Source organism: Aphelocoma coerulescens, chromosome 1A (genome assembly GCF_041296385.1).
Source record: "Aphelocoma coerulescens isolate FSJ_1873_10779 chromosome 1A, UR_Acoe_1.0, whole genome shotgun sequence".
Taxonomy (NCBI): domain Eukaryota; kingdom Metazoa; phylum Chordata; class Aves; order Passeriformes; family Corvidae; genus Aphelocoma; species Aphelocoma coerulescens.
In genome coordinates, this window is record NC_091014.1 from 17779468 (window position 1) to 17796372 (window position 16905).

General features: G+C 37.1%; 1 protein-coding gene across 3 annotated transcripts in view; it reads left to right on the forward strand.

Moving 5' to 3' along the window:
• The first annotated feature begins 255 nt into the window (after positions 1–255).
• Positions 256–16905, forward strand: part of TAFA5 (TAFA chemokine like family member 5) — a 410454-nt gene continuing 393804 nt past the window's right edge. For all 3 annotated transcript variants that reach the window (XR_011148129.1, XM_069003863.1, XM_069003864.1), the window contains exon 1: positions 256–692. Coding sequence is in view for 2 of the 3 variants with exons in the window: in XM_069003863.1 (XP_068859964.1) it covers positions 500–692 (193 nt within the window). In the remaining variant the exon portion in view is untranslated. The remainder of the gene's footprint in view (positions 693–16905) is intronic.

Sequence of the window (16905 nt, forward strand, 5' to 3'; positions counted from 1 at the left end):
CGGTGGCCCCCGCGGTGGCCCCCGCGGCAATGCTGCCCTGGGCTGGGGGGCGGTGGCGCCCTGAGCGGGTGTCGCCGTAGAGCGGCGGGCGGGCGGGGGAGGCCCCGCGTTAGCACCTCCGGGGCCCGCGCTCCGCCTGCGGGGGCAGCCACCGGGGAGGGGGAGGCAGGGGAAAGGACGGCAAGCGGAATAACTTCTGCAAATTAAAAAAAAAAAAAAAAAAAAAAGAAAGGGAAAAAAAAAAAAAAAAAAAAAGGCTCGTTCGTGGGACATCTTTGAAGCTCAGTACCAGGCGAGGCATCCAAATCGCAGTGAAACCCTCCAGGCTAGTGAATCCCACTACAGTGGCAGGAGGGAAGCTGGCTGTGGCCACTGTGCCCAAGCCCTGCATGCATTAGAGTCGCCTTGGCTTTCTGGCTGGAAGATGATTCCTGCAACAGGACCATGTTGCTGATGATGAACAGCAAAGACATTGGAAGATGCCTTCCTTGAGGATTACATGTGGAGAAAGGCCATCAGTCAAGGGGAGAGCTGGCTGGTGAAATTGTCTGACTTTCCCCGCACCGGGGAAGTGGCTTCAATGGCTCCATCTCCCAGGAGAAGCAGTAGGAAAGATGCCAACGCCTTGCCAAGCATGTCCTCAACTTTCTGGGCTATCATGATCCTGGCTAGTCTCCTAATCGCTTACTGCAGTAAGTACATATTTGTCCTGGTGCTTTTGCTGGGCATAAATCTGTGCTCTTCCCATCTGAGGTAACGCTTCGGGCAGAGGCCAAGCTCTGAAACTGGCAGGCATAAGTACTGTGCCTTAGACTTGGCCCTCAACACATCTCCCCCCATTCCTCTATGATAAAGTAGGTAGACTGACACTTTAATGCTGCTGCTTCTCAGGAGAATGAGATATCCTTAGGTGTAGATGTGGCATTTCCAGTCCAAACAGTAACGTCTCTTGGATTTTAGAAACAAACTTTCTAGCGGCAATAACTCTGATTCACTGTTCACTGCTTAGTGTCAGATATTACCAATTCCTCCTAGGCTGCTCCCTCCTCTACACAGTCTCCTAACTCTGTCCACCTTCCATGAAGAGGAGCTGGTTTGCTTATGTTCATTCTTTTAGGAAGCACATACTTAATGAAGTGACAGATGCCTTAACATCCCTGGGATCATATGTGATCCTCTGAAATTCAGTAAGAGGAAATCTTGGCACTTTCTTAGCATATCCTCAGCAGTTTAATAAGTCCATGTTGCCAGTTTTAGAGCTGCATCTCAGGTTATCAGCAGAGTTTTTATATTCTTTTTTCAGGCTTAATAGATTTTCCATTAATCACACTGTTGCAGATAAGGTATCTGTAAGAATCAAGTACTTGGACTATAAATACTTTTAGAAGTCTTTATTTTTTCCTGCTTTTTGTTTGTTTGTTTTGTTTTGTTTTGCTTTCAGCAAGAATTGTTTTCAAGCAGTTATATAATGTAAATGGAGCTAATGCCCATACTTCAAGTCAAGGAATGCAAGTTAGTCCATAGCACCAGAGTGGGAAACTTGCAAAGAGAATAAAAAAAAGCAGTTTTTACACAATAATAAAAAAAGACACAGTTTATCAGAGAGGACCCACATAGCTTTGCCAAAAATGAATCTACACTGTATTTTCCCACCCTGAACTGAATGGAGTCTGTAATTTACCCATGGTGCATATTGCTTTCATTAGCTGTAGCATAAAAGATTTTGCACTAGGCTTGTCTTGTTGAGCTGTAATAGGTGTAGGCTATGATGAATAGGAAATAGATGCTTTCTATTTTGCAGGAATTTGCAGGAGCATGCCTGCTGCATTTCTTAACCCTCTATTCCATTCCCTTCAACTACATTACATTGACCATTTCTGTGTGTGTGTGTTCTGGGATTTTTTTGAAACAAGATTGTAATTGGTTAGGAGAACCTTTAGTTCACTTTTGTTTTGCGTATTATAGAGGCTCTTCATAGTGATGACACTGAAATTGGATTATTCCAAAAAGAATAACATATTTTGTAATTTTTTTTTTTGTAATCTAGCACATTTTGCATTACGCTTCTCATTAATAAAATCATATTAAACAGGCCACACTTTTAATAATATAATTTTGTACATAATGCTATATTCAATGTGTTAATATAAAGGATATACTAAACAACATAGTGAGTTTTAAAAGAATTTATTGTATACTAGGAGTGCATATTACAGAATGAATAGTTCAAGTGTAAAAGGAATTCAGCTTGATATTAGTGATAGGAAATATTTTATTAAATTTGTGCTAGAAGTGTCCAGAGAGTCACAGGCTTTTTATGAGACTATATGAGATCTTCTGTGCATATATTTTCTATCAACTTGGCCTCAAAAAGAGTTAGCATAAACTCTGACACTTCAAAAATTATTTATTTTCAGCGTTGTGAAGTTTGACAGTGTTTTGTCCTAAAAATGAAGTCATCCATTTGAATTGTTACATATTGTTCATTGTTTATTTTTTGCATTGTTTACTGATGAAAAATGCAAATGTTGGCTGATAATCTGAAGGCATTTTCTGGTGTGCTTAAAGACCAGTTTCTAATTAGTTCTCTCAGCCAGTGTAGATGGTGTTCCTCTAATATGTAGTACACTCTTCATTTCATATAGCACTGAAAAGCACCATGCTGCTTAAAATATGCAGTGTCAAAACACTCCACCATTTATGTAATGCTTCACTGATTTGACAATTGCAATTCCAAATGTTAATGAAGCATCATGAATATTTTCTCTAGTGGTAGTATTTGAGAAATTGCAAAAAATGGTTTTTGCTCTGTGAAAAATCAAGATAAAAAAAAGTGAAGCTATTTCTAGGTAAAGCAGCACTTCAGATTTTATGAATTCTTTTAAAAATCAGCTAGAATTTAATCAGTCTTTTTTCATCTGATGCCTTTTTCTGAAGAAAAGCAGATCTGGTGTTGGAGGGGACATGATGACTTTAAAAAATGGTTTAAAAATAACAGGATTGTCATATTTCTTAGGAAGTAAAAGAAATGAATTTGACTATGTAAGGTGTTCTCTATTTTCCCCCACACCTTATTGTCAGGTATATGGAAGTATACCAATAAAGGTAAATATATTATCAAAATAATATAGGAACTTAATATTTTATTATCTCTCACTGTATCATTCTACTGCAATCAAACCCTGCAGCCTCCAGAACAAAATCTGGAAAAGAACTTTTCAATTTTTCCTTTCTTAATAGCACTGTAAGTAAAATTTTTGATCTATCTTGCCTCTTTCCATTTTTAATCTGTTAGTCTGACAAAGCTTATTCCTGAATCAGTTACTTGAACATTGCTTCTCTTTCTCTTAATTACTTTGTGAATCTTTGTTTCTGGAAGTGTATTTGTTGTACAGTAGTCATCCCTGTTACTGGGAACAACCAGTAAACACCATACTCTTTAAGTTCCACTTGACAGATAAGCACATTTATAAAGAATGTTCTGGATGTACATGTACAACCCATTAGACTTTCATTTATACTTTAATATCTGAAGCTCAATTATATTACTATTGATGTGGTAAAATGATAAACTGATAATTTTTTCTTTCTTAAATGTTTAGATTATACTTAGGGATAATGGCTCCATCCTATGGTGGAAGAGAAACCTGCATCAAATCAATTAGGTTAGTTGCTATAGTGATAAATATAATGTAATATTCTCCATCTGAAGAAAAATGGTCTGATTTGGTAGGCTCTCAACAGGGGAAGACAAAAACAAAGTAGTAGAAATAGGCTGTTTATGGTCCTTGGTGTGACCAACAAGGAGCTAGTTTACGTAACAGAAGCATCAGTAAATGTAAAAACAGCCTCAGAAGGCTCTTCTGGTAGAGGGTGGCCACCTTTGTGGCAATTCAGAATTAAAAGAGTTGTGGCATTTTTGGATTCCAGACATGCATCTTGCACACTTGTCTAATGAACAGGACTAAACCAGAGAGAAGCACCTGCAGTGAATACCTCATGTTGTGTTTTTTACTGTTGTAAAGGTAAAATGAGTAGGGAGTATTCATGAACTGGAGTATGTATTTTACCATGTTAGAAAGTTTGGTCAAATTAAGGAAATTCTATGTGGTATCACAGCTGCCTGCTACATCAGGAATCTAAATAACATAGTTTTGATTCAGAACTACTTTTTTTAGTGCATTTATTCAGTTGAATTTGCTATAAATATTGAGGAGCTTTTTATATGTAAATGGTAACTTTGTAAGCAATATATGAATCAGCTTTTAGCAAAGTTGTGGCTGTTACAAGCTTTTGCTTTTCCTTATTTTATACTGTGTAGTAAGCATAAGGAATAGAACATTAGAGCCCTGTGCTGTTCTGTTAAGGTAATACTTCTAAGGGTGAGTAAATGGGGTTTTTTTGAAAAGAGCTACCAAAACTGAATGGTACTTGGAAAATTGGCCTTTGTGCTTTAAATATTGTGTATGGAAGAAACAGTATGAAACCCAGCATTTATGCTTACTAAATGGTGATAGTACTAGGAAAAAAGAATCTAAAAGTCCAAAATGCAAAGTAGTTCCCATAACATAATACAGAGATATTTTTGCTGTTGCTGAGCAGGGCTTACACAGAGCTAAGGCCTTTTCTGCTTTTCCTGTTGCCACACTGGTGAGGAAACTGGAGGTACCTGGGAGGCTTGGAGGAGACACAGTCAGGACAGGTGACCCCAACTGACCAAAAGGCCATTCCAGACCGTGTGACACCATGCTCAGTATATGAAACAGGGGGCAGAAGGAAGAAGGGGAAAGGTTTTGAGTGATGGTGTTCATCTTCCCAAGTCACTGTTATGCATGACAGAGCCCTGCTTTCCTGGGGATGGCTGAACACCTGCCTGCCCATGGGAAGGGATGAATTAATTCCTTGTTTTGTTTTGCTTGTGTGCATGGCTTTTGCTTTCCCTACTAAACTGTCTTTATCTCAATCCACAAGTTTTCTGGCCTTTACCTTTCTGATTTTCTCCCCAGTCCTGCTTGTGGGGAGAGAGTGAGTGGCTGTCTGGGCCTTGGTTCCTGGCTGGGGTTAAACCATGAAAAAATATATTATATTATATTATATTATATTATATTAATTATATTATATTATATGGACCTCACCTTAAGTTGAGATCCTGTTACATATTGGGTAGACACTGCACATTTGAGCAATACCTTTTCATTGTCCTGTTCAGGAGTTGCTCTCTGTCTAAAAGACATGGGCTACTATGGTCTCTAGGTCTCACTGTTCCCTTATGCTCTCTGAGACTGCCAGCACAGAGATGGCAATTAACTGTGACTGTCACCTGGCCACTTCTACAACAGAAGCTACATCGGCTACTGAACAGCTGTCAGATGGTAAATGGTCACTGCCCATTTATGTTGGATGAACATAAGTTACCTCTAAATGAAAGCCTATGCCTCCTGTTATTGATCTGTTATCATTTAGGTCACTTCTTCTGTTTTCAAAACTGAAAACTACAGATTTTTTGAAGATCTGTTTACCTGATCTGTAACTTTATTATGTTTTCTACAAGAATTACTGTGTATGTATTTTTCCCAACCCCTGCGTGCAGGATGTGACATAGAGAGCAACTGTCATTAGTAAAACTTTTTTCAGTCTAATTTGTATATAGAAATCAAAAATAATACTTTCATGACATTAAATAAGAAAAGTAAAATATTAAAATTCTGTTTCTTTATGTAATGTCCCAGCTGCTCCTTTTGAAGTAGGATCAATTTTTGAGATAAAACCAGTGCTTTGAACTTGGTGGCCTCTACAACGTACTACCTGTCAATGTGAGTACCAAACTGACACTGAGATTGCCTCACCAGTTGTATTGTAGTCTTTCCAGATGATGTATTACATAGAAGTCCTTGGCACCAACAGAAGAAATGTCTTCTTACTGCATTCAATATTGAATTCGACCCTTTAAGGCTAAGTAAGCACCATTACAATTTCTCAAACATATTTGAATTCTGGTGATTCATACTTCCATTGCAAGTATAACCACTGATAAATATGGACAATGGGAAATAGGTAGGGAGGGGAAACTAGAAGAAAATGGATATTTTCAATTAAATACATGGCAGAGGAGTATTCCATGTCTTTCAGCAGGATTGACAGGACAGAGATTGAGACCTCTTTGACAGTTTTTTTGTGCTGTTTATGTAATGTACTATTTTTTTCTTACCATATACTATGAAAACAGTACTGGGGGCATGGAGTAGAGCCCTGCTGCTCAAGCTAAGGGTGTAAACATGAGCTAGACTGGATTTTGTTGTACTGGGGTCCCATTAATCTTTTGGTCTTTCTTTACTGATGCCACTGAAGAAGTAGTAGTAAGTCCTTCACTGAGCTTAACCCTTAGGGGTGGGTATTTCCCCACTTGTTCTTCTCTGCTAGAAGCTGATGGTATGAAATAGCTCAGTTTTTAAGATGTAATTTAGTGCTTTCTTAGAGAGTTCTCTAACTGTAAGGCTATTATGTGAAAAAAAACCATTGACAGCTAGTCCAGCATCTGGCATGTCAAATACTGTTTTTTAGAGGTATGCCTTGAATGTTGTCAATAACTCAAAAATGCACTTGAATACTGAGCTACACGTAGAAGTGTTAGATATATAGGCAAATCCTGGCAGCTTTGATTAACCCACAGTCTTCCTGGTCTTTGTTGCTATATTCAAACTAGAATGTTTCCATGCTTAGTCATGTGTTTGATCAGGTGTGTTGTTCCACTGCTGGGCTGGGAATCTATTTTTTTTTTCTGTGTTTAAATCTAAGTTAGACTGCTTTTTGCACAGATGGTTGGCAAATTTGCTTATTGTAGATGTTTTGGAAGTCATCTCTTCATGGATATGCTTTTATGTTAGCCGTGCAAATAGGAAAATGTTATGTGGTGACTATTTGAAAATATATGAACCGTATTTACACTGTTTTCCAATATTTTTAGTATAGAGGTTTATTTCAAAGACTTTGTGCATATTTTTCAATAAAAGGACTTTTCATGAATAACAAGTAAAATGGTAGAGAGTTTTGCATTTATGTGATGGTCTTTGGATCTCTTCCAAAATGCGTGGTCTGTGTATTATTTTGATCTCTGAATGGACTGCATCTTTGGATGTCTTCCTTCAAACACTTGATTGCACTCAGATAAGAGGAAATTATCTAACTGGGGTGAAGAGTATAACTTACTATTTTTTAAGGGGGTCTCTGAGCAATAACCCCTCTGGTTTTCTCCTGAGTAGCATGCAGTTGCTTAATATTATATTATCTGTGCTTTTGCATATGCTAACACTTCTCTTTGGTGCCTGCAGTCCAGTACAGGAATAAGGAAGTTGCTTCTCTAGAAGAAAGTGTTATTTATTTTGCCCAATTATATGCTGTTGTTGGAGAAAAACATAAACTATATGTAGAGAGACCTCTAGCTTCAATTTTTCTTGTTACAATTCCCTCCAAGGCTGGTGTGACTTATTTATAGTTTTGATGGGTTTTTTTTAATATTTATATATTTTTTATATTTCTGCCTCATAAAATCATAGAATGCTATGTGATGGAAGGGACCTTGAGGGTCAGCTAGTCCCAAACCCCTGCTATGGTCAGGGACACCTTCCACTAGACCAGGTTGCTCAGAGCCCCATCCAGCCCGACCTTGTGCACTTCCAGGGATGACAACTTTTCTGAGCAATCTCTTCCAGTTCCTTGACACCCTCACACTAAGGAATTTCATCCTAATATCTAAACCTCCCCTCTTTCAACTTGAAGACAGTAATACTTAAAAACATTGCCCTTTACCCTATCACTAAATGCCCTAGTAAATGCTCCCACTCCCAGGCTGCCTAACTCTTGCAGCCCGAGTTAACCCATGCCTTTATCTGATCCTTGGCTTCAAGAGTCCTCCTCCACTGTCATATCCTGCTCTTACAACAGGAGAATGTTTTCATAGGGCAGGATCTTACGATGTTTTTAGGATCACATACCTTACATAAGAAACCATTCTTCTGCTTTGCCTGCAACTGAAAGTATCAATTTATGCTATGTCCCGTTTGTCCATTTTGGTGCTTTGAAGGTCTGGCACTGGGACTGTCTCTGGTTTTGTTTTATGTGGAGGTTAATTCCAGAACATAGTTAACAGATGTGTCCTATTTGTGTTTTCTGTACCAGAAACTGAGTAAAAGCCCAGAACAGAATGCCTAGGAGATTGGTAACATTTCAGATTTCAAGTTATGTTGCTTGGGTTAATTCCTCTTTTTCGTCCATTGTAGGAAGGAATTGTACTGACCAACTTTATTTAAGCATAGTGGAAGAACCTGATGGTTCTGTTATGCATCATCTGAGTGAAGGGTCCTTAATTCTTACAGCAATGAGAAATCACTACATATAAAAAGAAGTCTAACAAAAAGTAAATGGGAATGTTTACAGAGTTCTTGTTAATCCTACTAAAATTTATGGTGACTTTGACCTTTGCTCTTGCAACTTTTTTTTTTGATTATCTTAGAATGCTGATCTTGACAAATGTGTTCTAAGAGATGATACACTGACAAGTTGAGATTCCTTTAACCCTGAATGCCTCTATCACTCTTCATACTCTCACCTGTCAATATTCCTTTTAGCGGATATTTAATTTTTCCATTGAACTAGACCAGTGCAAAGTTTGGCAGAACATCTTTAACTGATGACAGAAGTGGGTTTAAGTTAAGCTGTTGCACTGTTCATTAAATGGTTGTCTTGGGGTGACTCCAAACCGGCACAATGGTTCAGCTGAACGCAGAAATGTTGAAATGGTGTGGGAACAGTGGCTTCTGGCAGTTCTTCTGGCAGACACAGAGAAAGCCCACAAAAATTATCAAGGGGCTGAAGCCTATGAAGACCAATAGAGAGAGCTGGAGTTACTCAGCCTGGAGAGGAGAAGGCTTAGGGAAGACCTTAGTTACAACCTTGCAGTATGTCAAGGGGGCTTGTGAGAAAGATGGAGAGAGACATTTTCCAAAAGCCTGTAGTGACAAGACAAAGGGTGGTGGTTTAAACTGAAAGAGAGTAGATTCACATTGGACATAAGAAGTCTTTTATTGTGAGGGTGGTGAGACACCTGGCATAGGTTGCCCAGAGAAGCTGTGGATGCCCAGTTCCTGGAAGCATTTGAGATCAGGCTGGATGGTGCTTTGAGCAAGCTGGTCTAGTGGAAGGTGCCCCTGCCCGTGGTAGTGAGGGTTGGAACTAGATAATCTTTAAGGGTCCCCTTCCAACCCAAACCAGTCTATGACTTTTGTTGTCTTGCTTTAAATTAAACAAAATATAAGTGTAACAGATATTGAGCGGTTGCCTGTTACTGATAGCATTCTCTTGTGTTACTGAAAGGGTCTGCTGGTTTCTCATTTTTTGAACAAAAATGAACCTTCTGTTTAATTATACCTTGGGCAGACACTTTTCTTCTGTGCAACCTAAAAGAAGTGTGACTATTTCTATTATTTTTTTTTTTCATACTGAACAAATTCCAGTGTAGTTCTGGGTATCAGCTTGAGTCATAAAAAATAGAAAATTATTTTCTGAATTGAACTGATATAATCATCTGAGTTATTATTAAAAATAATTTTGTTGAAAAATATCGGAAAGGTTTTCCAGAGCTTTCTAAGTATCTCCTATCAGTACTGCTTTATTGAACACTCATTGTAAGGCAAGAGTTTATATGGCTTTTTGTATATATATATGAGCTCAGTAAAAAACATATCAATATTTAAAATAAAACTAAGAAGCTTTAAAATTTGATATCACTGAATGGTACTGAGGTAAGAATTTTGATGAAATTACCTGCTATAAAGCATTTGACCTAACATATGCTTCTAGAGCATAATATCTGGACTAATGATTCTTTCAAGATATCATTTTAAAGAACTTTCACATATGTTTTCATCTTAAGCTACAGCTGGGAAACAAGCAAACAAAAACACCAAACCCAAATATAAATGTTTTGGAACTCAGATCCTCATAGATTAAAAGGAACAGCTGACAAATAACTTCAGTTTCATCTGAACAGGATGGGTCTTCCCTTACTTTCGATTTTTGCAGTTTAGTCATCTATATTTACCATAATCTCATTTTAAAGTCAGTGAAAACATAAACATTTTCATAGTGCAGTTCATGTGACCTGTTTTAGATACACAATAGAGTTTAGAGTTTGAGGTAAATTGTGCTGCAGAAGTGCTTGTCTTTGTTGTCAGATAGACAACTTGCTAAGATTTTAACATAAAATGTTATCACATTAATCCAGTCCTTCATTACAGCATCTTTAAAATCTTGCTCTTCTTATTTTCAAAGCTTACATTTAATATTGAAATATTTAATGCCAAGTAAGTGATTCAGTATTTCTGTAGGGAAGAAAAAACATAGAAAAATGGGCTTGTGATACAGATTGATTAAGACTGTAGGTCAAGATATTGAACTAATGCAGCAAAGGATTTGTACAATTCAAGGGATGTAGTTGGCATAAATTACTGGGATTTTCTGAAGACATCTTTGCAAACAGTTTGTATCCTGAATACTTTTTGCAATACTTTTTTGTCTTACTGTAAATTCTCCAGTTTCTTTGCCAGTATTGTTACACTCTGGATGCTAAAACTACTGTCTTTCCCCCAGAAGTTGGAAACTATGTGAATTTCAGAGTGTACCAAAGGTTATCAGCTTTACCATTCCTTTTTTCTCATTTTTAAGCCTCTTCATATGAAACAATATTGAACACATTTTCACCATGCAAACTTTTATAGTGTGGTTAAAACATTTGAAACACCTTCATCTACTACTGATTTAGGTAAGAAAAGGTTTAAAGGTGAACAATGTGTACATGTTTATAAGAAGCTGCAGGGGCAAAGAAGACCTGAAATGCTTACCTTAAATCTAAAAGAAGATATGAAGAAAATAAAAGCTTTGTGTGAAAACATTATGTGGTTATTTTTGGGAGGATATTGGGCTTTATGACCTGAGAGGTTCCTCCAATTCTCCATTCTTCAGTGTAAGTGCTATTTTTACAGTCCTTTTCATCTGGAGAGATTTGTTGCCTTCTATGGCTCATTGTTTTATGTTTTTGTTTAAGGAATATATTGCTTTTCACCTTTTTTCACAGTAAATATATCTTCATGGACATTCTTTGTCTAAAAGCTGTTCAGTTCTGGTTGTGCTGCCTGTGTAACTAGAGATTTCTACTTTAATCCTGTCTACAAATGTAGAATGCCTTACTTGTCATGGTTTAGAAATGGTATTCTCCAATTTAGTACTCTCACTAAAAAACCCCCACACACTGCTCCCCCTCCATCCTGCCTCCAATTGGAGGCACAAAATATTACGGACTGAGAGAAGAACAATTTACTGGAACAGCAATGAGATAAGAAATGAACAGTAACAGCAACAGTGTTAATAATAAAAGTGTTTAAAAGAGAGTGATTCACATGCAAAAATGGTCACTGCAGACCCTATGAGAAAAAACAAGACCAGACAGTTCCCCTGCCATGTTTTCTTAACCAGAAGGAACCCCTTCTCCCCAGAAGTGAGAGGGCCTTTCCCCCTCACCTGGCAATGACCTGAGGTGGTATGGAATAACCTCCCTGTCCTAGGCATGCCCCCTCCCAGCTACTGCTAAAAATTAACCCTGTCCTGGCCAAACATCATTGTAGAGACTTTTTAACATTTATGGTGGTAGAAAGGCTTCCTTTCACATGTTTTTGCAGAGTTCTCTGAAGTGCTGCTGTGAACTCTTAAGTTGCAGGAACTGCCAGTTGAAATTACAAGAAGTGGATATTTCAATAAGTGGATATAATTGCAGTGAATTAGTTTAAAACCAACTTACAATATTTGAATATATTCTTTGGCATAAATATTACACTGACTTCACAAGATTGACATTGTACTGAGAATAGGTAGAATCATTGTCTAATGTTTTCTCAGATAATTCATCTCTGTATGGAAGAAAAGGATGTCCTTTAGACTCCTCAGTTTCATAGAGCGAAACAAATCTTTTCCTCTTAGTATTGTAATTTAAGCACAGACACAAAAATCAAATGATCCACCTACCTGCCTCATTTTCTTAGTTAATTTCCTGGAATTTATAGGTTAGGGTTTTTTGTTTTTTTTTATCTCCATCAAAGACAAAATATGTAGAACCCAAGAAAACACCTCTAATACATTATATTATTAGAGCACATTCCTATATTTCACTGCCTTTCCTTTCACTGTTTATAATAACTGATAACAATTTCCTTCCTGAGAGCTTCTTTTAGAATTTAGTGTTCAGTGTTGGCATTAAGTTCAGTATTAGTTTTCTGTCTTTCTGTATTTTTCAGTTTTGCTTCTTTTTTTTTTTTCTTATCTAAGGTCAGGTGAATTGCCCCTACTGTTTGTCTTGCCACTTTCTGAAGTGCTTTTCTGTTAGTTGGCATGACAGGTACTGCTATGTGAATCACAGTTTGTCAGTGACTTTTCAGACAAATTAACTTGATATATGTGTAGAGAATTTTTCTCCCAACTGCTAGATCTTCAGAGATTTAAGAATTGGGCTTTTTTATGTTCTTTTTTTTCCCCTACATCAGGTTCTGTGAGCCCAATTATAAACTCTCTGATACAGCATACTGTAGTCTGGACTCTAAGTACCTTGTTGGAATTTAGTTTAAGTTTTCTTCTGTCATTTTCAATTATTTTGAAAGTATATTGAGCAACAGATATGGTTATTCACAGAAGGTTAGAACTGAAGTGCTGAGGAAAAAATACTCTTTCAATTTCAGTGCATGGAATTTGAACAAGCCTTTTAAGTTGCCAAAATGCTGTACAGTGCTGGTGGATGTGATGGTTATGTATCATTTGTCATGACAAGGGCCCCTAAATTTCAGATGCATGTCAGTATTAGTGAGGTAATACGTTTTGTGTGACAAAGCACACCTATGGTTTTGCTGAATAACATCCATTTTCCCAGGATCAGGAACAACTGTCTTAAAAGTGGGTGTCAGGAAGCTAGAACTTAAATCATTGCTAGTTGGTTTTGATCTTTGAAAGTGATGGTGACATAAAGCATATGGAGTGAGGATTACAGAGCTCTTCTGTAAAGTCAAAGAGCAACATTTCTGAAGTATGCTTTTGACCAATTTCATGTTCTTTGCTTCTGATATACTCTTCTCAGTTTATATTTCTATAAATTCACTTATTTATTACCTCTATATAACTCTGTAGCTGAACTTAAGTGATCAAAATGTAGCATTTTTTCCCACATCTCTAAATCTGCTCTTTTTTTCTTTAATGGAAGATCAGAGATAGTGCCATGAGTTGGGCGTTGTTGCTGCTGTTTCAATTTTTAATTTACTTCAGTTAGAAGGAAAAAAATACACATTTCAAGAAATCATGGAGGAGTAAAATTTTGAGTTAAAACAAGTACATGTGATAGAGAACTGTCAGAGAAAATTCTGTCATTAAATAATGAAAGCTTCTGAATCCACACTGAGGCTTGTTTGTGTGTTGGTTGCTTTTCCTGTTACCTACATCTCGCTTATCTTATGGATATCTCTTATTTTCCACTCCTGTTTTGGTCTCCTATTCAATTCCACATAGTTTTGCTGACAGACTTGCACAGTCGGATAAAAACAAAATAAGTAGAGGGAAACACATACGAGAAGACCATATGATACTCTGGATCAACCATTTTAGTTTTGCTTCATTGGAAACAAATGCATCTCTCTTTGTCTTTCCCACAGGCACCTGAGTCTGAAACATTACTGCTAGTCAGGAAGGTGTACCTGCTGAGAGCATCCAGTTCTGTCTCTTTGCTTAATGTGAGAACTGTTGTAGTGGAGGAATTAAAGTGGTTACAATCTGTCAAAATGTTCGTTCCTAGCTTTTGTAGTATTTTAGCTGAAAAAATCAAGATCTTACAGAATGCATGTCAGCAAATTCATTTACTTACACTTAACAGGAATCTTGGCCACGAGGTTCATGAAATGCTGCAGCATTTACATCTATAAAACACAATAGTGATAACCATAAAAATGTATTTTCTCCCGCATTGAAAGTAGATCTTGTTGGGACTGTTCTCAGACAGAGTGAATGTTGCTTGATACATTTAAAACCTACATATATTAACAGTTGATATTATTCCAGGAAAATTACCATAATGTTTATTTCCTAAAAACAACGAATTTGAGCAAGTTTAAGCACACAAGGTGAGGAATGATTTATTTTCTGTAAACAGTTGAAAAGTCTTATTTTAAATCAATTGCAGGTAATTCATTAACGTATTAATGGTGAAAAGAGAAGACTTTTTTTCCTTTACTTGGATTTAAGATGGCTAATATTGTCAGAACACATTGGAAATTTGTGGTAGTGTCTGAGCCAGTGGAACTAACAAAGGAAGAAGAGCTTCCACATATGAAACACATGCAGATAGTATCAAGATACATAGCAAACTCAATATTTCTTATTCTACTTAAATTAAGTCCACAGATTGTTTTGAAACAAGCTAGATTTCTAAAGGTAGCTTTGAGGTATTACTTTAAATGTGCTTTAGTTCTCTGTTTGTTTTGGTTTCTACAACATTTGAAAAATTTTCCATCTAAATGTGAAACTTTTGCAAATATTGGAAATTAGTATCTTCTGTTCCTACAACCTATTTTGGAGAGTGATTCTATCTGTACCAAGTAGAGTCCATGTATACCCATCATAATCCTTGTTTGATAGTAGATTTTCTTCCCCATTGCCTGACTAGATTCTCTACATATGAAAGAGCAGGTCTATGTAAGATCACACAGAATCACGGGATTAATTAGGTTGGAAAAGACCTTTGAGATCATCGAGTCCAACTTAGGACCTAAAGCCACCTTGCCAACTAGGCCATGGCGCTAAGTGCCACATCCAGTCTTTTCTCAAACATCTCCAGGGATGGTGACTCCACCAGCTCTCTGGGCAGCCCATTCCAATGCCCAGTCACTCTTTCTGTGAAGAACAGATGAATCCCAATTTTTCTTGAAGAATATTGATTGTACATTATCAATGTGTTTCTAAACATAAGTGCATTTTCTTCATATCTTTTTAATAACATTGAAAAAGAGTGGTTGTGGTGTGTGTTTTTGCAGGATAGGCATAATACATCTGCTATTTTTGCCTTTTATAAGAGACGTACTACCTCAATGAACTTAAATATTATTTTTTAAAGAGAAGGGACTAAAAATCTATGACATAAATTCTTGTGAGCAGCAAATTTGGCTGGTAGTTGATCAGGCAAAAGAAACTAGTCTTTTTTTACACTTCAAGCATGAGGTACAGACTAATTATATGAAGCTCAAAAACATGTGTCAAAGAGTTTTATGGGCCCCATTACTTTTCAGGTTCATAAAACATTGCCAACAAGCGTTCCCTCTCTCTCCTTTGGAGAATAAATAGCTCAATTAATTTATAGGAGTCTTTCCATTTTGTGTGTAAAAGAAGAAAATGAAGGTAAATTAATCTGAATAAATTGGATTTGTATTCTATTAATCTTGTGGGAATTAGTATCACAATGATGCTAATACCATCATAAAATTTTTGTTGCTTACACTTAATTGTGAAGAATGACAAACGTAATTATTTTCTTGGAATGGTAATGAGTACAGAAGGTACTTTCTTGGACCAATGTAGGCCTTTGAAAGTTTGAACTAAGCTTTGTACACATTTTTATTGCTTAGTTGATTCTTTTGAATTTTTTCCCATTTGAAGCTTCATTTCTACATAAAATCACAGTTCCCTCCTCCTTTCATACATGTAGTGCAGATCTGGAGAAATGACTGAACACTTCACCAGGACCAACCCATGCCTGGTAAGTTCCAGTAAGTCTCAGATGACAGCCAGGGGCACATTTTTGCTTCCATGGCATATGAGCCAAAGATGAGGAAGAAAATATATCCTTGAAGCTGTGGCCTTTTTTAATGCCACAAACATATTTGTAAATGGAAATTATTCCAGAGAAAGGTTTTTTTGAGCACTTCTGTCAACCTTCAAACATTGTTTTGTCCTTCCTGGATTCAGTCCTTACCACCTTCTCTCTAAACAGGAGCTTTGTACAGATTTTGTTTATGTTCATACTTGGTGTGGGGTAGAGTTGAATGCTGTGTGTGGCTTCTGCTGCTTGCGCTTAGCAGACCTAGATCCTGATGCAAAGTAAATAGGAGAAGTGTGACCACTGTGAGAGTCTGAAGATGGTAGAGGAAAGGAATGCTTGTATTATCCCATGTTTATAGTTTCAGAAAAATGGCCTAAGTCATTTCAGGCTATTAGTGTTTGCTGTCTGCAACTGTCTTTGGGATGAAAGTAGGAGTATTTGGAGATCAGCTGTATCAAAGATGCCAAGTCTATTATAATTGATATGACTGTATTCCTTTTCCCTATAATGCAGAGGTCATCCAGCAGAGCCACAGGTGCTGTCTCAGGCTAGTGGCCTGGTCTGAAGCCCAGCTGACAGGTGGTCTTAGACAGAAGGGTTTTTTACTACTTTACTTGATATTTTTCTTAGAAAAAGGGGATGAGATTTTGGCCAGCAGCTGAGAACATGTCCAGCACTGAGATGTCAAACTGTTGCATGGTTTAGTACTTTTAATGCCTGGCCAGCAGTCATAATCAAACGACCACTCTTTCTGAGTTACATAAATGTGTGTTTCTGCACATGCACATTGAAACATCTAGGTCTTGTAACTGGGTTTACAGAAAAACAGTTACTTTGTTGATTAGAAAATATTGTGTCAGATTCTCTACAGGAAAATAATTGGTTTGACCTCATTTCTAAAGAACAGTACATTTATTGAAATAGAAGAAAAGCTATTGATATTTTCTTTTACTGGATTGACATGGGAACAAAAAGAATAGGGTAAGGCTTAATCTTCACTGAATTCCAGT